This window comes from Alligator sinensis, unplaced genomic scaffold, assembly GCF_000455745.1.
Source record: "Alligator sinensis unplaced genomic scaffold, ASM45574v1 scaffold121_1, whole genome shotgun sequence".
In the NCBI taxonomy this organism is placed as follows: Eukaryota; Metazoa; Chordata; order Crocodylia; family Alligatoridae; genus Alligator; species Alligator sinensis.
The window spans coordinates 2,313,679-2,338,604 of record NW_005841910.1 but is presented as its reverse complement, the minus strand read 5'-3'; the positions used below and the strand labels follow the sequence as shown (position 1 = coordinate 2,338,604).

Sequence of the window (24,926 nt, the reverse complement as noted above, 5' to 3'; positions counted from 1 at the left end):
TTTTTAATGTACATCCAATTTATACAGGGGAAAAGCAGGTCCACTGGAAATCAGCAAATAAGTTCTGGAGCAGACAATTCCCTAAGGTAAATGTTGTGAGATGTTCATTAATTTAGTAGCTACTAAGTGCCAGGTGTTCTTAATAAAATTTCACTCTAGAGAAAATACTTTTCCTCTAGTTGACAAATAAAGATCTTTCCAGTCCTTAAAGATTTTGAGTTATAAATTAGCCAGGCCTGAAACTGCTCATTAACATATCAAAACACCTACCCCTTCATTTTTCAAATATTCTGCCTAGATAGATCAGAAGAACAATAAAACCATAATTATATTTTTACTACTTCACACCTGTATTTTGCACATTGTGTTACTAATGTTGTAGCTAACAATATTTGCACAGTATTTAAGATTAATCTCTTGCAGATCAGTATCAGTCATTATCTAGTGCATGCTAATTACACGAGCCCTTCTAATCAACTTGATTTATAATTTATACATTAGTAATGCCCAAATGATGTTTCTTGGTACAGTGTAATTATGTGTTTTTCAAAAGGTCATAATATACACTTTCTCTTTATCAAACTCCAAACAAGACATTTTTTTCAAGAAAGAGATTATTAGGTATGACTATTATAAAGCAACTCTGATAATTTCTGTACAAAAATATTTAAGTTAAACCTTTTTTAAAAAGTTTCTTTTGTGCAATCATAGCATAGTGGAACTAGCAGTGGCATACAGTTGCACAAGCAACTTTTTCTGGAGAAGCTAAATATTGCTAGGACTTTATAATAAATAAATGTGTTTCAAATTGCTTTTTAATGTTTAATATCAAATTAAAGACAGGAAGAGGAAAAAATATGTAATGGGATACTGTGTTGAAGGCCTTCTTGAAGTCCAAGTAGATGACATCTACCTCAACTCCTGCATCTAAGCATTTAGTGACCTGGTCATAAGAAGAAACAAGGTGAGTCAGGAAGGATCTACCTACTATGAACCCATGCTGGTTGCCCTTCAGCATTAAATTACCCACTGGACTCCTACAAATGTGATCCTTGATAATTTTTTCAAGGGTTTTCCCAAGGATAGAGGAAAGAATAACCAGCCTATAGGTACCCAGGATCCTCCTTCCACCCCTTCTTGAAAATAGGGACCACACTGGCCCTTTTCCAGGGATCTTAACTGATGGCTGTGATTTAAGCTGAGAAGGAAAACGAGGGAAAAAAACAATAGGGACCTCACCTGAGCACCACAAGTGCTCAAACAGCCATGCCGGTGGCTCTGCTATGACACTGGCCCATTCTTTCAGCACCCTTGGATGGAGCTCATCCGGTCCCACTGACTTAAACACATCCAGCCCCTCCAAGTGTATCTTTACTAGGTCACCGCTGACAGTACCTGCATTTCACAAACATCTTCCAAGCCCTCTTCAAGCCCATTTTTTCCATGAATCCTCAAACCTGTAGATACACTATATCAAAAACTCTATTTAAAAATGTCTCCTCCTGTTACTGTATCATTTTGTCACCTTTCAAGACTGCAGAATTGTGGGGAAGAGGCCTGTTTTTGTACAAAGCCTATCACCCTTTCAAGCAGTGCTTAAATAAATACATATATAAATATTTTTCCCCTACTTGAAGAGAATGTGTGCTCAGGACTATCACTGCTACTAATGTTACTCATGCAATGTGAGCCAGGAAGACTGTGCAAGACATGCATAACAATTTCAGAGACCTCAGGAAGAGAAAACAGTAATTCATTGTAAATCTGTGAAACTCTTGCTAATAGTATTTGGGCATTCAGAGGCTTATTGAAAGGCTGGATCTTTAAAAAGGAATTGTATCTCTTCTTAAAAGAGATCAGAGAGAGACTGGTCAGCAGTAAGCATGATGGATTAGTGTAAATAAAATAAATTATCCCTGGAGCATATACATGTTATATTAAATGCATGTGTCTGCCTGAGCCTTTGAAGACTTTTGTGTTGCCTAAGAAGGAGTTTTACTGTTCTGTGATTTGAAGTAGAATAAAAATGAACTTTTAACTAAGCTGAACGTGACTGTTACAAAATATAAAGCCTTTCATCTGGAATCTGTAGAAGCGAGTCTCTAATGTGAACCTTAACAGAAGAAAGAGAGCTTTTGAAAAGTCTCTCCCCCATGGGAAAGGCTATATAATTAGTTAGGCTTTTGGGGAGGATTATTTGACTTGCATTAGACATTGAAAGTATGAACAAAAATTTGGGCCTGTCAGCTTTGGAAAAAGGTGTCCACTCCTGAAGTGATATTTTTCTGTAAACACAATGAAGGAGTCTGATCTCTAATGTTCTTACTGGTGTCCCAGGCATACTGGGTCAAATTGAAAAGCCATTTTTCAGCGATCTTAACTGATGGCTGTGATTTAAGCTGAGAAGGAAAACGAGGGAAAAAACTAAGCTGTTCTGGAAGTGATTGTAAGGAACATTTTAAAAAATAAAACAGAACAAAAAAAAATAAAAAACCCACTTAGGGCAAAAGAACAGCACAGTAGATATAAGGGAAAATATACAGTGTGTACGAAGAGCTAGATAAAGAGACAGAAAAGGTAAGAGAAAACAACTAAAGACATTAAATCCTAATGAGAAGAGCTGATCTAAAACAAATCTGGAAATGAGACATTCAGAAACTGATGAAGTTAAAAAAAAAACACCCCAGCCAAAAAAAAAAACCAACAAGAAAAAAGGATCATAACTAAGGATGAAATAATGTCACTTTTCAATCAAATACAATATCTTGCTAATGGTAATACTATGCAAAAAAGAAGAGACTAATTTTTTCTAGTTATTCCTCCCAATCAAAAACATCATAGATGCAAAAGTAAGCAATAGTTTTGTTTCAGTTCAACATTTTGAAGAAAATACATGAATGTTCATGCTGAGTTCTTATCTTTTCATGAAGCTACTAGTTCACACAGCATTTTAGTACATTTTGTGTATTATGTGGTCATTTTCTTAAATGGAAAGTAGACTTGCTTTCCTCTAGTATTCTGGTCTACTGCTGCGACGGACAAGCAAGTTGCTGAGTCCTCCTTAGACGGCAGAATCCACAGAAGACCAAAGTAAGCATTGCTTTCCTGCAGACTTAAGGAGTGGAGTAATGAGAGGTGTAATAGGACGGAGCCCATGTTTCTCCAGCAGAACTGCTGCATTGAAACCATAAGAAATGTACAGGAAGAGAGCAGGTTGTGGGGACTGCAACAGGCTGAAAACAAAGCCGAGAGCTGCACTGGCTCTCTAAAGCTTGGGTAAGGAGTCCTTGCTTCTATGAACTAGTATAAAAAAACATGATTCCTGAGCTATAGGTTCAATTCAACACAGTATTCAAGTGCATTCCTAACCTTAAGCATTAGGGTAGTGTCACTGGTTTCAATCAGACTATTCTCATCTAAAGTGAGGCATGTTATGCTTTAGTACCTGTCTGAACCATGTCTAGTCGTCTTTCTGACAATAACCAGACAGTAGAGAGCCTGGACTACCACCAGTTCTGGAGAGAACATCGACTGGGAACTTAGAGAAGGTGGGATCCTTCTATTGCCCAATCTAGACAGATCCAGAAACACCTTGGCAGCTTTACAGAGAAGAAAATACAGTAATATATCTCAGTGCATGAATTACAAAGGAGAAAAATATTTTGCTAGCCATCATTCTCCTTAATTTGTTCTATTGCTAATGCAACTACACAGCTGCATAATATTCATTAGGATTGTATTCTTGTCATGGTAACTTTTTTACTTCAAAATTTAAAAAAAAATCTGAATTTGTTATGGCAGAAGGGTCTTGGACCAGAGTATTATATTTCATGCTCTATTATTATATTACAAATCACAGCCCTCATTCATTTTACATTTAAGTAAAATGTTTTTGGAAGTATCAGTTGCATACCTCCTAATGGCCATTTCCTGCTTTTTAAAGTCCTTTGCCAGATGTGTTTAATCTATCTAGCTATCCAGACTACTATCAACATGTTAACCAAACCCCAGGCCTTAGTTCTATTTGTTAACCCTGGTATTCTTGAATCCAATACTAATGTGAATATTCTCTTTTGCTTACTGTGTTAGAAAACAGATGACTATTCACATAAGTCTTCTACTCCCAACAAATTTGAGATTGTGATTTTTTTAAAGAAAAACTGATAAGCAATAAAAATTAGAGTACCTTAAAGTACCATATCAACTTTTACTCTCAAAACTCCAAACCTGTGTACCCAATAAATCAAAAAATATTTATCCTGTTCTGAAACATAAATGAATGCCTTCCTGCACTTTCCCACTGGTCCAGGGTTCAAATACAAAATCTATTTCTACAGTGTTGGTATTTACAATAAAAAAGGTATAAAAAATGACTGCTGCCTGCTATCATTGAAACAGCAGTTCATGCAGTTGGCATAAAAAACTGCTGAAAGAGACTATCATTTTACTGGGTTGATTAAGGAAAGACCAGGGACTTTTAATTCAGCTGCAAACTCTGGACTTGGAGAGCTAAGAGCAAATGCTGAACTTTAAAAAGTTATTTTAAACAAAATGGTGTTAGAGGTCCATTTCTAAAACCCTTAAAAAGTCGTTACTCTTAATTACGTTTATCTTTCATCTTCACTGATATTGTGAACAGATTTACATCATGTTCCCATACTCTAATCCATTCAAAGTACAGAAAGGACCCTAAAACTGATTAAACTAGTTTAATTGATCTGAAAACTAAATCACCACTTTTATCACATCACATTTCTATTCAGTATGGTAGATATACAGTTGCTAAGCATCTGCAAACCAAAGTTTTCTAACACAGAATGATCCTAATCATATAGCACCTCTTAAGTGAAATGAGATGTTCACCTATTATAAACCACTCATATTTTGCACTTATATTAGTTTACAAACATGATTAAAGCATAATGACTCATTTTTATAACCTCTTTGAATTGACAGAGCTCAAGGTAGATTTCCTTCTCGTGAAATTTCTGGCAGAGGTAGTGAGTACTTCCACAATTGGAAGGAAATGTCTGTTAGAGCCAAATGGCATAAAATGAAGCCTTATAACTTACTGCATTATAAACATATTAACTCATGATATGAATCAATATGATACGAGCAAATGCATTTGTACTATTTTTCTACAAGGCTACGCACAGCATAAAAACAGTACTTACAAAGCCCAAAGCAGTGTTTTCAAGACATGGAAGGAAGGACAGCTGCATGAAAAAAGAATGATTATTTACCCTAAAATAGCAGGGGGCTTTTCCAAAGAGTTCTCCTCAGAATGGATGCCAACAGGTATGCATGAGCCTCATGTGCACGAGACTGGATTGTTTTTAACTGCCGAATCCAAGAGAGCCACAGCAAATGCACCATATGCTTTTTATGTGCTCTTCTGGGAGACTACAGCAGTTACAATCCTCTCTCAGTTCCCTTGCAATTCAGAGATAGTGGTACCTAGGGACTCTACAAAGGGGATGGAGGCCAGCTATGGGATTGACACACTGCAATATCCTGAAGAACCAGTTACTGCTGAATAACTTCTCTTCCTTCTTCATGTCTTTGTGAGTCCTACCACTGGCGATTGGTAAGCAGCATCTCAGGATCATGGGAATAAATTTCACCTTCAGGCAAAGAGTGATTGCAGTACTGCTTTTCCAGACTTGGTATCTGGACCAAGTCAGGGGTGGGCTAACAAAAACAGGATGCGTTTCAATACGGACAAGTGCAGGGTGCTGCACTTGGGCAGTAGTAACCAGCAGCACACTTATAAAATGGGAAACTCCCTTCTTGAGAGCACGGAGGCAGAAAGGGATCTTGGAGTCATTATTGACTCCGAGATGAACACGGGCCGACAATGCGAGGTCACGGTCGGCAGGGCTAACCAGACCTTATCGTGCATCCACAGGTGCATATCAAGTAGGGCCAAGGAGGTGATCCTCCCCCTCTACACGACACTGGTCAGGCCACAGCTGGAGTACTGTGTCCAGTTTTGGGCACCCCACTTCAAGAGGGATGTGGACAACATTGAGAGGGTCCAGAGGAGAGCCACCCGCATGATCCGGGGACAGCAGGGCAGACCCTACAACGAGAGGCTACAGGACCTGAACCTGTTCAGCCTTCACAAGAGAAGGCTGAGGGGAGAACTGGTGATCGTCTATAAACTCACTAGGGGGGACCAGAAGGGTTTGGGGGAGACCTTGTTTCCCCTACCGCCCCCCAGGATAACAAGGAATAAAGGCCACAAGTTGTTGGAGAGTAGGTTTAGATTAGACATCTGTAAGAACTACTTCACAGTTAGGGCGGCTAGGATCTGGAACCAACTTCCAAGGGAAGTGGTGCTGGCTCCTACCCTGGGGGTCTTTAAGAAGAGGCTTGATGCCTACCCGGCTGGGGTCATTTGTGCCCAGTTTTCCTCCTGCCCAGGCAGGGGGTCGGACTTGAAGATCTACAAGTTCCCTTCTAACCCTACTTCTATGATTCAATGACCTAGCTGTTAAAACCAAGACACAGTGCTTGACAAAGATCAATGGATTATTCTCTCTCTCCACTTCGCAGATCTTCAATATGGCCATGTGTTAGCAAAACTGCTAGTAGAGAGATTCCTGATTTGCAGGGAGATGCACCTCAGACAACTGGTAACACAACACTGGTAACACTGCAGACATTGGTAACACTGCGTACTTTCTTTTGAGATGACCTAAAGAACCCCACAGTTATAGACAGAGTAAAACAGTACAGTAAACTAATGGTATAATAATAGACATCATGTACTATGAGACACTTGGGTTGATGACCTCTGTAGGGACACTATGGGCAGGGTGGCATACTTGATGGGTACTAGTCTGGTCAGCCCATGTGAGAGAAATCACTAGTACTGGTTCTGGAGCTGCTCTCATATGATAAAGGAGAGGCATTTCTGCTCCATACTGGAAAGAAGAGATGACCTGGAGAATATGTAAGCATTCCTTGAACGATGTGTCCAACGGTTGGTTGCACGTGGCCTAGCACAAACGCCAGGCGTTGGCCATGTGCCAAAGATGTCCCCAGAGGAGACAGAACTAGTTCAATGAGGGTAACTCTTGGGTCTACAACCAGCACAGTTGTGGACCCAAGAGATTTTTTGTAATGGTTTCTTCCTAATGTGATGGAAGACTTTATCTCCTTCTCTTTTGAAGACAACATTGCTTCTCCTTCCAGAAAATCTCCTAATCTTCAGAACCATACCTACATTCTGCTTGACCATGCTTTTCAGTCTCACCCTGGCACCAATGTCAAAATCCAGTGATGGTGTTGACACTGACCCTGGCAAATAGTGCTGTGATTGGCACCAAGGTGCTCAACCCCCAGTGGTAGTAAGGCCAATGCCTACCTACAAGAGGTCAAAGACTACAAAGTACAGGAAATCTAGAGGCACAACTTAATAGGTGCTAGTGCAAATGACCACTCTGCCAAGGCTGCCTGCATTAATGTGGCTGCTGCCATGGGCAGATGCAGGATTTTCGAAACATCAGTGCAGAAGTGACTTGTGCTGCATCCCAGATCCCAGTCTCCCTCCCACACACACCAGGATGGGCAGGCCCCCTGCAGAAACAGCAGCAGGGGACTTTTTTAGTCCCTCAAGTAGGTAAGACTCTCCACTCCTTCCCCCTCCGTTAACAGTGGCAAGTCCCCTCCCTTTCTCTCCTCTCCTGCCCACCGCTGCTGTCTTCATCTAACCTGGGGCAGGTTGGGTGGCAAGGGGGTGAGGCTCCAGAGGTGCCCCACTGAAGCTGAGCTGCGCATGGAGCCATGCTTGGCTAGAGACAGCAGCAGCAGTAGCAGCTGGGTTCCTTTCTCCCTTGTCTGATCCCCGGCTGGTAGGAAATGCTGGAGGGGTCTGGACGAGGAGCAAGGACCCACCCACTGCTGCTGCTGTCCCTGGCTGAGCCTAGTTCTGCCTGAAGCATGACTGGAGCAGGCAGAAACTGCTCTGGAGCTCCTGCCCCCCTGTTCCTAGGGCAGCTAGAAACTAGCAGCAGTGAGCAGGGGAGTGGGGAGGGGACAGAAGGGCAGGTGCTGCTGTGCATGGAGGGGAAGGGAGGGGAAATCCTTGCTTGCTTCAGGGACTTAAAAAAAAGTCCCTGGCTGCTCTCCTGTGGAGTAGTTAATGGAAAGAGGGCTGCCTCTGCACCACTGCATTCCCCCCAGATCTGCCCCTGGCTGTTGCCAATTGGCAGCATTTCCTCTGCTTTTCCACTGCTGCTTCAGCCCAGGGTCTGGTCTTTTCTGGAGGTAGTACTCATTGAAAACAATCCTTTTCACTGTTTGGAAGTCCTCAGCTGAAGTGGCATGCACAAACTGCTCAGTTAGGAGTCATTTCCATCACACATCCCCCAAGTCCTTGAGGGAATGGGTTTGCACATCACACTTAGCAGGGATGTAACTTCTCCCCAAACAGAACAGGTGTTGCTAAAATCTGCCCGCCAACAGGAGAAGTCTATAACAGACTGGGACGTGTTTAAACCCAGAAGATTAGAGTCTGCCATGGCTGTAGGCATGCAACAGCTAGCCCCAACATATACACAAGTGTTGTTGGGGTGGAGTGGAGTTTTTCTTTATTCAGTAAGGACAATAAATACATTTTATTCATCAAACAGTTTGAAAGAAGTATGTTTAAAATTCAGGAGGAGGAGAAATTGAGGTACTTGTTGTCAGAGGCTGAAATTCCTCATGCCCTTGCATAAGAACCCAAGGAGGTAAATAGTGCATGCCACAGATTTATTTATCTATTTAGAAAAAAAAAAGTCCAATGTCATGTATACCCTATCATGAAATCCACACTAAAACATACCCCTCAAGGCACCATGGCTTTATACTGAAATGGGTATCATCTAACTAGATTTGTACAAGTTACTGAAATGTATATAATTTGCACCTGTAGATCTCCTACACTTGTACTTTGACTTCTTGGAGTTGAGCATTGGCCAAAGCTTCTTAGGCTTGTTAATGTGGCATGCTCTAAAGGTTCTGAGTCAGCGACAGTCCTTTAACTGGTTTAGGCATATTTTGCCCATTATAGTAAGATTTTTCTTCAGTCTTACCAGAAATGAAACAACCTCTGTCAGGCAGTAAGAGAGATATTTCACTTATCATAACTTGCTCATACAGTTCCTACATGTTCCCCTTCCATGCTACCTCTACTCTGACAATAACCTGCAGCACTAGTTCTTTTCCAGTATACATCGCTCGAGGGGCAGTTTGCATTTACCTTGTAAAAATTGAAAAATAAGTAAAGCAACTCTGTAACTTAACTGTTACCTCAGAATCTAAATCTTCACTGTAACTAACTCAAATTGGCATGACTTTGATTTTATTGCTTTTATGCTTTTTTCCAAGCACAGGGAACTCATCAGATATCTCATTGTGTAATTGTTGATCCATAGCATGGACATACTTTCTGTACCCTTGAGGCTTCCTGCTCTGTTTTGCATTTACGACAGACCGTCAGATGGAACCTGCACTCCCTCTCATGGCGATTTCTTTTACCACAGCTAAATTAGGGTTCAACAATCTTGACTGGCTTTAGACCCCTACTCAGTTCCCTGTCAACTCTAGCTGACGTATCCATTAAAACAAAAACAACTATTTTTTCAAATGTGAGACTTGACAGAAAAGCTTTTGATTACTTTTATTATGCAACTCAAACAAGACGGTCTCAAGACATTTAAATTTACTACTGATTGACGAAACTCCATGAGCTTCTTCAGTTCAGCCACGTGCAGGCCAACAGACTGAGAGCTCTTGATTACACTTAAAAAATCAAAATCTCTTCATGATAATGAGGGAGGAGAGGGGAGCTTGGGTGAGGGGGGAAGGTGAAAAGGACAATCCTTTCGTATAGTTCAATTCTCTGCACAATTTTCCTAAAATAGGTACTCAAGTTTGTAATACTTGAGTAGCTTGCATGTGCTAGTATCCATGAAGTCCGTAAGTTTTCTTTAAGACTATAACCTGCAATAAAACTATTTATTTTATATTCCACTGCTTTTCATTTTTATTATTTTCTATAATATAGCCCAATGTTGCCACAATCAGCTCAGTGAACTGTGAACACTAATTATCATCTAGTGTGGAAAATGCTATGCTTCTAAATTATCTAGGAAATGAGCAAGTTGTTTGATAGGATAATCACAGAACATGCATAACAGTAACCTAGAGTACATTCTGTAACCACTGTATGCAGAAGCAGTAACCTCACCTCGCAAGCAGTATTACAACAAATTCATCTACTGAAGCTCAAAAACACCTTGTAGTTTCTAAGCAAGAAATGGAAATGATTTTCCTTTGAAGGGAATAAGCCCCTAGGATACATAACATTATCTGTGGAATAGCAAGTGCAATGTATAGTTAAAATACTATATAAAAATAGTACAAATTCCTAAAAATTACAAACATCTCAGACAGAAAACCTAGCTAATATTAGAAAAGACTTATTCAAATGATTCTGAACAATGAATCTTACAGTAATGCATCCGCATCATATTTATAAGTGGATATAAAAATCCACTACTGTTATACTTTCAGGAGAAGAAACCTGTCTTGTACAAGGAAAAAAATTACTTGAAAAATTTGAAAAGATAAACAAAAGAGATACACTAATAGCTCATGGATGTCTCCAACCTTCTAGCTAATATAATGGCCAAGCAAAAACATTTTAAATTTGCATTTAGATTTTGTGACTTGGTGACTCACTGGAGGGTTTTGTCACATCTTTAAAAAACATTGTATAGTCTTTAAAGGGAACAACCTCACAGGTCTCTGATGTGTCCAATATAACCTTTAAGGAGAAAAGATGACCCAGAGAGCTAACGCTACACTTGTTGTGAAGATGCACCAAGCATAAATACAGTATTTCATAAAACAGAAGTTACATATAAATGCGGCAGAAGAGATAACCAATTTATCCTATCTTATAAACTGTTCCAAACAGACACACATTCCTCCTAACCCACTCCCATTATATACGTATCCTTTGAATGAACAAAGACAAGAAATGGTGTGGAATCAGCCCTCTCTACAAAAGGCATTAATATTACTGGACATGATTGGAAATTGTTAGGTAAGAATAGGATTTTTCAATTTGACAACAGCGATGTGACAAGCAATGTGGAACAGTCACAAGAAAAACATGATTACACATTAGACATTCTTACCAAAAGTTGTCTGACTCTCCTGTTCCTGATGACTCCCTTCTTGGGAAGCCATCTTTTTCTCATAGGCATCAACCCACCATGGCTTGTACTTCAAAACAAGCTGAATAGCTTCATCTTCAAAAAAGTCAGCACTGGAAAAGAAGAGTCACATGCCATTTATGACAATTTAGAGAGAGAAAGAACACCTGACCTGAACACATCAGAAATACAACTGCTTTAAAAACAAACCTGACCCAAATCTCTGCCCTAAAACCAGAAATTTTTTAACCAAAGATCAGATGAAAATCCAAACAACAACCCTATTTTACCATACAGAATCCCCAAAGCCTGGGAAATGGTTGGACACTGAAGCTTTCCTTCAGGTCAACAAATCTGGGCTGCTGCATGAGATCTCGCTGCAAATGTCGTACCAGCTTTAAACTCCCTTTTATAGCAATATTCTTCAGCATAAGTACCTTTGCTAACTACAGTAGTAGCGGTTTTACACAGACACACAGATTTTCAAGTAGTCAACAAAGCCATTTAGGCTGTCTCTCTGGATCACTGTGCAGTGCCATGTAGAGATACCTACATTCGCTCCACATGCGCTAGCAGTGACATGGGACCAATACTGGCACATTAACACAACACTAGACCTGGGCTAAGTAGGTTTGCTGAAACACAGAGTGTAAGAGCCTAGGTACAGCGCTGAACTAGCGTGGCTACGATCCTTCCAGTCTCAAAGCTTGCTTGGTATCTCTGTACAACCTTGGCTAGAGCCAGTAAGCATAACCTAGGACTTTATAGGTCAACCTAAACTCCTTAAATTCCACCAAGAAGCCACTAGGCAGTTATGACTAACTAGGAAGGAAAAAAGTAGAATTGCTAACACTGCTCCCATTCATAGAACCATAGAAAATGAAGGTTTGAAGGGACCTCAGAAGGTCATCCAGTCCAACCCTCTGCTCAAAGCAGAACCAGCTTCAACTAGCTCATCCCAGTCAAGGCTTTGTCAAGATGGATCTTAAAAACCTTCAAGGATGGAGATTCCACCACCTCTCTGGGTAACCTGTTCTAGTGCTTTACTACCCTCCTACTGAGAAATTTTTTCCTAATATCTAACCTCAACTTCCCTTGCTGCAATTGAAACCATTGCTCCTTGTTCTGTCAGTTAGATGCAGAGGGAGGGGAGATGGATGGTCAGCTATACAATCTATGGGGACAATTATGACCCCCACCCGAAAAAGGTAAAAACTGGAGCTCTTTCTTCCTGGAAAAGTAGAAAAGGAGAAGACCCTTTAACTAAGACAAATAACTTCAGAGATTTTCATGCGGGCTGAGGTACAGGGAAGGGCAAAAGTCCTACACACTATTGTTTGGATATATGCTCTAAAAGAGAAAGAAAAAAAAAACCCCACATATTGCATACACAAGATTTCAAAACAAAGAATGCTTCCTGTAATTCCTGTTTCAAACGTTCTACAAACCAAAAATCGAGAATGATTTCCTCCTACAACAGACCGTTACTCTCCCACAAACAAATGACATAACTGAGGTCTATACGTGGAAAAGCAAGGGAGTGTTATTGTAAGGGAGTGCTTTAACAGTTCTTTTTGACACTTATGCTGTCTGCCTATCAATTAATTTTTCTCCCTTCTTTGATATGAAAGGGAAGACTCCATGAAAGATCATTTTTTTCTGCCTTAAGTGGGAGGAAACAGTCTGATAATAGAACATATAGAATTTTGTTTGAAAGGCCAGTCTTTGCAAATTCTCTGCTTATTCCTGAGCAAGCAACTCAAGAAGGAAAACAGGATAGGAGGGAACAGTTTATGACTAGAAATAAAAATGGCCTGAAAATAAGTTACGTGATTTCACTGGGCACTGGCTATTTTGACTGATGTGTACCAATGCTCCTGTTGTGAATTAAACCTGGAGGTTCTGGCTAAAGGGACTTTCCCCTCTGCTCAGGGCCAGGCCAATCACCATATTTGGATTCTGGAAGAAATTTAACCCCACAGTCAGATTGGTACACATCTCTGTAGTGCGGGGCTTTCCCTCTTCCTTGGACCGCTCAAGTATTTAACAACCCTCATTGCAAAAAGACATTAGCCACCACTATCCCTCCAGTTTACCTGTGGCACGTTAAGGTGTTATGTCTTTTGGTTGTGACAGGATTAGTTCGACTAATAGGTTTAACAATGGATTTGTACAGGATGGTTTGAATAGGGATGATCCTGCCTCTGGTAAAGGGCTGAACTAGATGACCTCTAGAGCAGAGGTACCCAAACTTTTTCTTATTGTGTATCCCCTTCCAGATTTACCAGCTGCCCGGGTACCAGCACACATTTTATATTTTAACCACTTCCATGCTGATTATTATTATAATGAAAATGAAATCTGCCATTATACAGTTTCTCCCACATACCTCCCAGAGATGTCTTGCATACTCCCAGGGGTACCTGTACCAGAGTTTGGGAGCCCCTGCTTCAGATGAACCTTCCACCTCTACTTATCTATGATTTTGTGATTCTACAGAAATGCAAGGAAAAACAACTGGAAATCACCTAAAAATGGACCAGATGGGTCGACTGCCATCATTAGTCAAGAGAAAACAAAGCTACAATGTCTACAACCCCAAAATGCTGGCAGGGATTGACTACCCTGCTGCTGGAGAGGTCAACTATGAAACAACATTCTGCACAGTTCGCAGCAGCTCTGCTTGAGTACAGGCTGGCCTTTGAGTTTAATTGAGCAGTAAGGCAAGCCTGAAGCAGATAAGCAATGTCTTGTGTCACTCTTACACTTACGATTATCCTCTGAGGTCTAGAGATATGAGACAAAGAGTCAAGCATATTAAAGTATACCTATTATAGTCAAAAGAGACCTTAAAATCCATCATCTGTTAAATGTCAAAACGAAAATATTTCAACTAATGTACATTCACTTGGTCAGGAGGAATAAATTAGTACTTACAGGTAATGATCAGGATCAAACTTGGCAGCCTCAGCTGCCAGCCGCTTCTGTCTGCGTTCTTTGACAGGAGTTGAGTCTGGATCCTTAAGGTCAATAACATCACTAAGTTCATCCTGGAAAGGCAATAAGAACAAAGAATAAGAAATCCAAGTCACAAAGATGCCACAGTAGGTTACTTCATTAAAAATGAGCGTGTAGGAAGAATGGCAAACAGGCTTACACAAAAGGACTGTAGTTAATTACAGGTAATGTTACCAAGTCTCCCTTCCCCAAAAAAACTATGCATTACGTGACATAATACAGTGCCTTCAGCTTCCACTGAATATTTAGTGATATATGCACAATTAACATAATGCTAATACTGTCTAAGATATTAGCATACAATGAGAAAATAGAGTTTTTGTCTAGTCTCCAATGGCGCTCCCTAAGAATTTTGCAACTCTATTGCTTTTTGAGTTGTAATATCTGCTGCTGACTCCACGTTACAGTACTAGTGAAATATATACATTAATTTAACTATTCTAATTAGATTTGCTTCAACCAACTCTGATCATCTTTCAAGTACAGATCACACTGCTTAATAAATAATGGCCAAATATCTTAGGACTTTTAAACACTATAAATATTTGGGTTATAAAAACAAAAAGCATATTTTTTTCCATTGATGCATCAAACTTCTAATGCTTAATGAAACAAGTCACTGTAACAAGGGTATAGATAAAACACATGCATTATACTTTCTGGAAGCTGAGAAACCAATCCTGCGAATAGTTAAGTATTCTGCTTTCACTGACTTTCACACATTGCAGCTCAGCATTTATGCACAAATTGACACCATTACCGCTTTGAAGTGGCCAATCATTAGTTAATTTGGAATTACAGAGTAGTAACATCCAGCATGAAATAATGGAGCACTAATCTAGGTTTGATATGCACTTCTACAAGAATTCCATGGTAACAGACCAATTAATAAATGTACTATTAAAATATGAAAGCTTTCCCTATGACAGTACTCCTCTCTTAGCCAACACAAGAAAATATAATTCATGCAGTAACCAAGTTACATTGCCCCATCTTTACAATTAGAATTGCTTGAAACAACAAGTATTCCTACCTCTTGATATGTAAATAAACAGAATATTACTCTGTAAATTGCCTACTATTATCCTGATAAAAGCTGTACATTCTAATTATATCTTTACGTAACTCTTATTCTCTATAGGTTGTACATATTCAGCTTACTCCAAGTAGTCTAAAAATAAATAAATCATTTGATATCATCACACAAGCAATGCAAGTTAAGCCTACAATTTAAGGTTCCAATGCAACTTATTCCACAAAGGCAAATTTCAGGGCCAGAACAGAGTTCCACCGACTTCCATGGAGTCTACCCATGCTGGAGGCGCAGAACTTAAATTAGCCACAGTTTCTAGCAGGCACTAATAGAAAGCGAAATCATGTTTCAGTTATTTTTAATCACAGGCAGGATTAGTTAAACAGTGTCCTTTCAGTACATGTCAATCTGAGACAACAAAATAGTTTTAATCTATAATCAATAATCAGGCTATTGTGAAGATCTAACATACATGGATATAGTGAGGCAGTAAATAACTGGTAACACAGGTATAGTAACCTGGATTATCTGGATCTTTTTCCATAGTCTCTATCAGGGGTGTCAAACTCATCTAGCTCCACAGACCCCTTTCCCTTGCATGCCGGATCCACCATACACCTCATCTGTTCCTGTTGCTCTGGGATGTGCGCTACACGATACCCACTCCACCTGGTCTAGGACCCACACTGCATGCAGCGCAGATCATGGCCTGGCTCGAGTGGGCATGCAGCATGGGCTCCCAGACTGGCTGAGATGGGCACCATGTGCAGTGCAGTCCAGCTGTAGCATGGTCCCCAGACTAGCTGGGAGAGGGCATCGTAAGCAATGTGTGGTGCTTGCTCAGGCCAGACTGTGCCATATGCAGTATTTGTTCTGGGATCCATGGCAGCCATGGCACTCCCCCAGCGGGTCCGGAACTGTGCTGCATGCAGCACCCACTCCAGCCAGACTGGAACCAATGATGCATGTAGTGCCTGTGGGTGCCATGGGCAACACAGGTCCCAGACCAACTGGAGCAGGCACTGTCTGTGGTGTGCATCCCTGGCTAGCTAGGGGAGTATCACAGATCCCAGAGTGGCTGGATCAGGTGCTGCATACAGTGCACATCCTATACCCTCTGTAAGGCTGGACCAGTGTGTGCCACACAGGAAACCCAGGGGCAGTACTAGGGCTGAGTAATGGCTGGATGCAGCCTATGGGCCATATCTTTGACACCCCTAGTCTCTACATACACCATAACAAATTAGGTTTCTCAAAATCCACTTCTGAGTTTTTATACGAATTCCATATATTGATTTTAATGACAATCAAGTGCCTGCATTTGGTACTAACTCTGAGAATAACAAAAAACACACCTGCCAGCAAAAAGCCTACTTGTCTATCTTACCATCATTGATTTTAGAGGTATAGTTATGTATTTTAGTTACTTAAATAGCTTTACAGCTCTCACTTCATTTTCAGGTAGAAAAGTACAGCGTTTAGTTAGGTTCCTTATCCACCCGCAAAGATGAAGGTTTGCAACCAATCTAGAGAGACACAGAGCTACGGCAAACAGCTCTGCAGGACCACTGATGAATCCCCGCTAATCAGAGAAGTGGTATCCTTTAAAGTAAAAGCCACAGCAAACAGCTGAGTAGCTCATCCTTAATTTGGCAACCTGCTGAGAATCAAATGGGTTGCAAACCTCTGGGATGTGAAAGATCCAAGTTCTGCTGCACTATTATTTTTCTTTCAGAGAACAGTGTGGCTTGCCCACAGAAACACAGGAAGTTTGTGGAGCAGGAAACTGAACCTGGGTCTCCTTGGTATCCAACCAGTAATCTAAATCAACTGACTCTCCTCTTCAAAATGGAAAACTATAGCCAAGAAACTACACTGCTTGAAAAGTTCAAACAGAAAACTTTAAAAGATTCAAATTCTGCTAAGCACAAAAGTTAAAGAAGAGTGTAATGAGAGATTATTTTAATATTATAATACATACTTGAATTCATACTAGATTGTAATTCTTGCTACAGAGATCAAGAGGGAAAGCAAGAAATTAGCTTAGTGGCATACTGCATTCTACAAACATTTTCTAGAAGAGCACCTTATGGTAATACTTTGTTACCCACAAGCTTTGCTGGGTAAAACTTGTACTGTACTGCTGAAGTTCCCTAAATATGATAAGGTGGGACTGGAAAGTTTTGTAAGCAGTCCCTGCTATACTAGTTTTTATAGTATTCCTGAAGCTCTTCTATTTTCTGGTAAAATTAGATTTTATTCACATTTGGTGGTTGAGATTTTTTCTGGTTTTTCATCTGAGGATGTGAATACTTAAAAAAAGGTCAATCTCAGCAAGTTAGAGGGAATCAAATATTCTTAATAACAAAATCAAACACGAGCTAAAACAAGTAAACTGCATACTCCAAAAGTCACTATCTTCCAACTACTTACACATACAAAGAGAAAATTATTCATGATGTGACTATGAAAAAGGAATTTAGTGAAACAAGCATAACAAAGAATCAAAAGAATAACATTTTTATATTTAATTTTCAAAGCATTGCTTGCCCTCACTTTTAGACAAATCTTTAAAATGTAATATTTGCACTGAATTTAAATGTCAGAAAGCGAGATTATACCAAACACTACCTTAGAAACCTCATAATCATCAAGCCCTTTCAAAGAAAAATCAGACACCTGCAGTCGTTGAAACACTCCTGACTTTAAGTTTCCAAAACCATAGGAGCATTGTAAATGCAAAGTGCTTTCTACAGTCTCCTGGTACGGAGTCTGTTCAATTTCCCAGTCAAATTCTTCTTCTTCCTCCTCCTCATCAGCAAGCTCAGCAGAGTTACCTAGAAATATTTTATATCATAAAAGGAAAAGGATTATAACGTTACAATGTGACTACATTAACAGCTAACGGAAAGATGAATCTATTAAGCATTTTCCTTTTACTATATTCCAACAATGTGAAAATATTTCAGAATAACCAATAATTCCCAGAGAATAAAAAGGAAAAAGAAAGATTAGCAAAAGACATTTAGGATTTCAGGAATAGCAAAAGTTGGCTTTAGCTTAGCTACTGCTACTGTTTTCTTCTCTAAAATGGCATGTATCTGGCTTGACTTAAAGAAAAAAAAAACAACAAATGGTTACTCGAGGGAAAGGTACTTTGTACCCAAAGGTTTATCCAAGATCTTTCCCAACTATACAGCTCTCCAATACAAGATACTACCCAAAAAACTTTGCCTCTGATGAGGATGAAAGCCATTTGTAAAACAAAGGTATAAAACTATCTAAGGGAAAAAAGTAGTAGTGGTATAGATAAATGCAATCTAATACCAAGCGTGGTAGTTAGAGGTCCGAGGTTCAGAGGGTTAAGGAAGGGTACTGTGATACTGAAAGCTTGCCTACATCTATCCCAATCATGCACTTGGTCCCATAAAAGGTATCACCCACAAGAATTCTTGCCTCTTCTAAATATCAGGCATGAAAATATCGAGTCAGATCTAGTTGGCCCAAATATCTGTAACCAAAATACATTCACTTCTTTCTAAGCAACTAAAAGCCTGTGAAGATGAGGACTTGGCTTTAAAAAAAGTGCTAACACCTCCAATTTGAGGATGCAAGATAGTAACTAAAGTGAAGACTGTGGGTTACTGATGGAAGGACTTCTCTTTTTCAGTCATCACCATCTTTCAGACAGTTCTTTCCTGGAAGGAAGATTATAAAAAAACAGCTCTAATTGGGACAGGGACTGGTGTTTTGTGTTTGCACAGCATCTGTTATAGTGAGGTCTGATCCCATTGGGGCCCTCGGATACTGCTATAATAAAGATAATAAGAAAGGTGAGGTAACTTCAGCCACATCTATGGTTCTACGGTCTCCCTACTACAAGCCAATTTGGTTTTAGCCCTGAGTAAACAACAGGTTCAATACACTGAAGATGTCTGATTTTTTAACAGCTAACATACCTGTACACTAATGGCTCTGCAATGTTTTTTGAGAGCTCCCAGACAGTGTATCTATTTTGTTCTTCAGCATCACCATAACTTTTCTTTGCAGGGCTCAGCAGGATTCTACTACATCACTCATCCTGTTGAACAGGTGGAATCCTCAAGGATTACTCAAGGCGGCACCTCTATACAAATGACTCCTAGCTCTAAATCCATTCTGTTTTACCATGGTGGGCCTCAAAAAGAAAATATACCAGTGCCAAGCAAAGCGTGGCATGGTTAAGGGCTAACTAAAAGAAACAGTATCCACAGATGACCAGTAAAAGCCCTAAGGGCAAAGGAAAAAACTGGAAAAAACGATGGTTTGCATTAGTTTCCATGCCCATTGTTTGTTACTCAGGTTTAGAATGTGTTGAGTTTTGCAGGAGCATTGCCACCTCTGGATATCCAAGTGGTTGTTCTCTAGAGAAATGTTATCTTCTGTACTTGGCATCTGAACATTACATTTTCCAAACCTTTGTCAGTTTGATGATGGGTATTGCATTATTGCATTGTGATTCACACTGGATTGAACATAGCTTAAAAATCTTCAGATAGTTCTGTTTGAAAATAATGTAGCTCACTGGTTATTAAGCTATGTGTCAAATAGATGGGTGCTCTATGCCTGATTAAGATCCCTGTCTACACTCTCCTCCCTATGAAAAGAGAGACTAATGAAAAGCAGATATTTCTTTTTATATACAGAGTAAAACCTTGATCCCAAAAATGTCGTTCTGCATTGAATTTTACTCAACGAAATTCCACAATGTGGGGTAAAAACACAAAGTAATATTGCAACTAATTTGATAAGACAACAGATATTCACACAATTAACCATGGATTCTTGTATATGTGATAATGCATTAAGAATGGTTATCTGCAGGGACTGAACCAGGGAACTTCTGGATTTACCAAGCTGCTATTTTTTGAGCTAGAAGACTGGGTAGATTAGTTTGAAGGCAATGGTAGATTAAACCTTTTTGCACCATATAACCACTAGAGGGGAACGAAGATCCACACAGGGTTAGCATGTGTTTAACAAACATCGTAAGTGAAAACAAATGTAACTTGTATAACATTCTTTCTAAAAACCCTATAAGCTTACTAGGCATTTCAGGTGTAGGAAGCTGTTTTGTATACAAATTTATACTTACAAACACATATTCAACTATCAAAACTATTTAAATATGTGGTATCTACCAATGTCTCTACACATACCTATCTCTTCCACTAAAGGTTTTGCTGATCTTGCCTTCTTTGGGGCTAAGAGAGCTGTTAGCATGTCCAAGCCGTCAAAGTACTGTCCAGGAATCTCCTTTGGTAACTGAATTGTAAATATTCCTTGAAAGAAGTCAGAATTTAGTTCAGAAAATTAGTGTGTGAAAAAGGATACAGTGTGTAAAATACGCAAGCATTTCTCATTTAAAAAATAAATACATTGATAGGTTATCTACATATGTGCATGCAACTAATATTTTATTGTGTATTAATCTTTATGCATCTTTCTAGAGTTAACTTGCTGCGTGAAATCCACAAAAATCAAAGATTTAAACTGCTGTTTCTTAAAAAGAACTTAAACACTGCATCACTAATTATCACTTGTAATAACATCTCAACACAGCTCATATACCATGAATAGACAGGTATCTACTTCTCACTTGGTGTCTTTTCTCCTCACAAGTAATTACATCTAAGACTGAAGGAAAATCCACTTAATGTTCTGCTGCACGTTTTATGTCAGTGTAGAAATAACAAGTTTTTGGTGGCAGCAGACCACATCTTAATTAAGGTCCTGGTTTCAAAATCTATTTTGGGGGGCTTTACCTTAAGTGATATTATTTTCGTACAAGACAGTTGACAAGTTAAGCCTTGAGGCGGCAGTTAAGATCCATATCAGCCAGACACCAGTGCAAAGTCATGCTGCTATCAGAGGGAAAGTACACAACATCCTACAAACAATCCAATTACATGTCCTTCACTTCTGTGAATTTTGAACTACTTTATATATATATAATTCTCTGACACTTGAAAATAGCTTATCAAACACTATCATACCGCATGAAATATTATATTAATCTGATGGCCAACAAAACATGTGTGTTACTTTATACAGTTTTAACTTTAATTAGGAGCGCAATCAAATTTTCGAGGTTTGTGTCCACAATGCATCTCTTTAAAGGAAAGTAGCAAGGCCAGTGTGCCATTTCTTTCAGACTACCCAGAAATCTGTCTTGGCAGCTGCCTTTTTTGAGTTACTACAACTTATCAATTTTTAGGTGCCTTGTAGGCTTAATGAACTTGTGATCTTGGTTCACTGGCTTGCATAGTTTCCATCATGTTTGAAGATGTTGTATTATGCTGATACCCCTTTATTAGTAAGATTATGATCTTCATTCTGAAAGAATTTGGTCTTCAGCTTATTAACTTTTGCCATTAAGGATTGTCACTATTCATGGTAGGTCCATCAAGAGCTGGACACCAGGAGGAGTAGCTCCTAACATCAGACAGGGGCAGGACATGGAAACCACCTTTACCTTCCTTTTAACTAGCCTAATGCACTTGCTGTTGCTGCAAACAGATTACACATTCTGTGGAACTGCAATGCAGCAATTTGTAGGGACCTGGTGTTGTATTTTAAGAAAAGACCAATGCTATTAACTAGTACCTTTGTCCGTATTGTAAGATGCCTTTTCCCTTCCATCTTCAACAATTCTTCCAGGAAGAGTCAGTCTACAGACAAAAATGATACATCTTATTGAATTCATTCTCTAATTTAACACCTTATAAGCCCAGAAAACTATAAGGCCCATTCCAAAAGCAGTACAAAGTTTTTAATGCATGACTCCAACTGGTTCGAATGGCCATCATGCCATTACATCTGTTAAATGTGTACAAGATATGACAACTGATGTGATACTGAAGCTTCCATAACACACAGGAAATAAAAAAGTTCATGATTGCAAACCACAGGTTCTCAGTTTTTTTGGAGCGTGGGCAACCTCTGCGTACTGACACTGGTATAGAACCTTCGTGAGAGATTTGCAAAGGCACAAAAAAACTTCCACCTCTTGCAAATGATAATATTCATCATGAAAGAATAATGTTAGCAAAACATTTCATATACTTCAGGTCATTTCAATGTGATTTAACAGCACCATCTGACCAGCCAGCTTATTATCAATAACTTTAGTCTGCAGATCACTGTACAGGAGCTCGAGCTTTAGGATGTTCTGCAAGACCCAGGAAAAAAGCTCATCCCCTTTTCAATATTTTTATTTGATGAAGCTTACGATTTTAAAATCCCTCAGTAACTTACCTGAGAAAGTAAGGTTTGGCATAAAATTTAAAATCCTCCCCATCAAAGTACACATCAAACTCAGAAATTCTGGCATAAGGTACTTTGATTGTTATTGTAAGAAAATCTGGATCTTGGCTAAGTTCAAATGCTGGAGTTATCATGATGAATCTAGCCTGGAATGGCTACAGAATCCTACTGAAAAAGAGAAAGAAATATTATTTTGTAGTTTTCTTTTTTATTATGGTAAATCCTCTGTCTCCTTCAAACCGCTAGGAAACAAGAATATTTCACTTGAAGCAGAATATCTTCCCATGAATAGAACATCTATGGCAACAAAAGAGCAGTTTACATTTTCATTGTCAATTGTAAATACTGCCTGTTTGGTTCCTAATCATCTCTCTTACAACAAAGCAACTAAATGAAGGTAAACATTTAAACTACCAAATGTATTCATTATGTAATGCATCCAGCTGATACTGTTACATTTGAGCCAATTAACTACATTTAATAATCATGTCAATAAAGAAACAAAAAGGAGTTTAATCCATCGTGAAAAGAGAAATTATACTTGACTTCTTTTCACTTCCACAATGCAAAAGAAATCATGAGACCTAATCATGCTATCATTAAATCTTGATACACCTGGGGGGAGGGGGAAGCAGAATCTACTTCATTGGAAGGTGGCAACAAACTGTCCCTAAATACCTGGTTATCCATCAAAAGCAGTCAGATACTTGATCAATACTCAATATTTGCAAACCAAGTCCCATAGGAAGATATATATCCATCACAGTGAACAGAAAATTCATCCATTCCTACTGAACTGCCCCACACATATTGTGGCAGATGTAGGAATAATATAAGGAAGAAATCATTGGAAACCATATAGTACATGGACTATATGGGCTGCCCCATCTCCATTATTTTTAATACCTGGCCTCTGTTACAGCCCTGGGGGCGGCGGGGATCCTGCAGGCTTGGGCCACCTGATGTGTCCTGGCCCCAATGTATTCACCCTTCCCAGTAATGAAATTCTAATAAAGATTCAAATCCGAAAGCCAGAAAAGGTCTTGGTAAATGCCACCTCTCTCAGAAACAGTTGAGAGAGCCATCAACTTAATAAACAGCTCTTCCTTGCTGCAAAGAGCAACAAGTTTGAGCAGGAGCAAAAAAAAAAACCCCAAACACAATCGATCAATCTTTTAGCTTTCTACAACTCCAGTAATCATCTGGATTCCAGGCGCGTGTTAGATGTGTAATCTCCATGAACTAATTTACAGACCACATTTTAGAAAAGGATGTCTCATGATGGAAAATGCGCACACACAAAAATGAACTAAAAAAAAAAAAAACAAAAGTTTTTCATCCGTGTCACAAACCGGCCACCCTGTAACTTTGCTGCGCAGTAATTAGAATCGGCAGTATGACACTACTGCGCAGTAACGGCAGTACGGCTGTAACGTTGCACAGCGGGGATGCAAAGCACCTCTCTCCGCCCACGTGGAGCAGGGTCCAAGATTTAGCACGGGTCCGCACAGGGGGGTGTAGTTTGGTGCGCGTCACTGCCGCGACCATGGGCGACTGGGGGACGCCAGCAACTGCCCCGGCGGCGCCGCCCCCTCACCCGCCGCCGTGACCCGGAAGCGCGCGGAGAGGAGGGGCTGGGGTGCGCACGCGCGGGAACACACGCGAGCCCCGCCCCCTCCCCTTGGTGCAGCCCCGCTTTTGCTTCTGATGGCTTTGGTTGTCGGCGCCGCCCGCGCGCTTCGTGGAGGACGCGGGGCTATTGTTGATCCTCGGGTGCGCTGTCACTCTGCCGCGGATGCGCGGCTGCGGGCGGGCGGGTCGCAAAGGGCCGGGGCAGCCTCCCACGTGCACGCGGGTGGCCCTGGCAGGCGGTGCGGACATAGCTAGCATGTTATACAATGCTCTCACCTTGACACAACATGCTTTCAAACCAATGTATACGGTTTCATAGTTATACAATCATTTTATATTTACCCAGTATCATTTTAACCAATTTATACGGTTTCATACTGATATAATAATTTCATATTTACACTATCATTTTAACCAATGTATACGATGTCATATTTGAACAATAATTTCATATTTACACAATACCATTTTAACCAATGTATACAATGTCATATTCATACAAGAATTTCGTATTTACATAATATAATTTTTAAACCTATGTATGCGGTTTCATGTTTGAACAAATAATTTCATATTGACACAATACCATTTTAACCAATTTATACGGTTTCACATTTGAACAATAATTTCATATGTACCCAATATAATTTTAACCAATTTATATGATTTTATACTTACACAATCATTTCATATTTACACAACATAATTTTAATCAAATTATA

General features: G+C 39.7%; 1 protein-coding gene across 7 annotated transcripts in view; it reads right to left on the bottom strand.

Annotated features, from left to right (window-relative positions):
* The window catches only part of SHQ1 (SHQ1, H/ACA ribonucleoprotein assembly factor), a 90,285-nt gene extending 66,068 nt beyond the window's left edge, over positions 1 to 24,217 (bottom strand). For 2 of the 7 annotated variants that reach the window (XM_025197986.1, XM_025197981.1), the window contains exons 1-7: positions 23,479 to 24,127; positions 22,564 to 22,740; positions 21,913 to 21,977; positions 20,466 to 20,588; positions 17,899 to 18,104; positions 14,154 to 14,266; positions 11,199 to 11,329 (exon numbers count right to left, since the gene is read on the bottom strand). In XM_025197986.1, the coding sequence (XP_025053771.1) occupies positions 11,199 to 11,329; positions 14,154 to 14,266; positions 17,899 to 18,104; positions 20,466 to 20,588; positions 21,913 to 21,977; positions 22,564 to 22,706 (781 nt within the window). In that variant the 5' untranslated portion in view covers positions 22,707 to 22,740; positions 23,479 to 24,127. Of the gene's footprint in view, positions 1 to 11,198; positions 11,330 to 14,153; positions 14,267 to 17,898; positions 18,105 to 20,465; positions 20,589 to 21,912; positions 21,978 to 22,563; positions 22,741 to 23,478; positions 24,134 to 24,169 lie in introns of those variants that run through there. The other 5 variants (XM_025197983.1, XM_025197985.1, XM_025197982.1 and 2 more) reach the window with 5 other exon arrangements.
* Between the last annotated feature and the right edge of the window lie 709 nt (positions 24,218 to 24,926).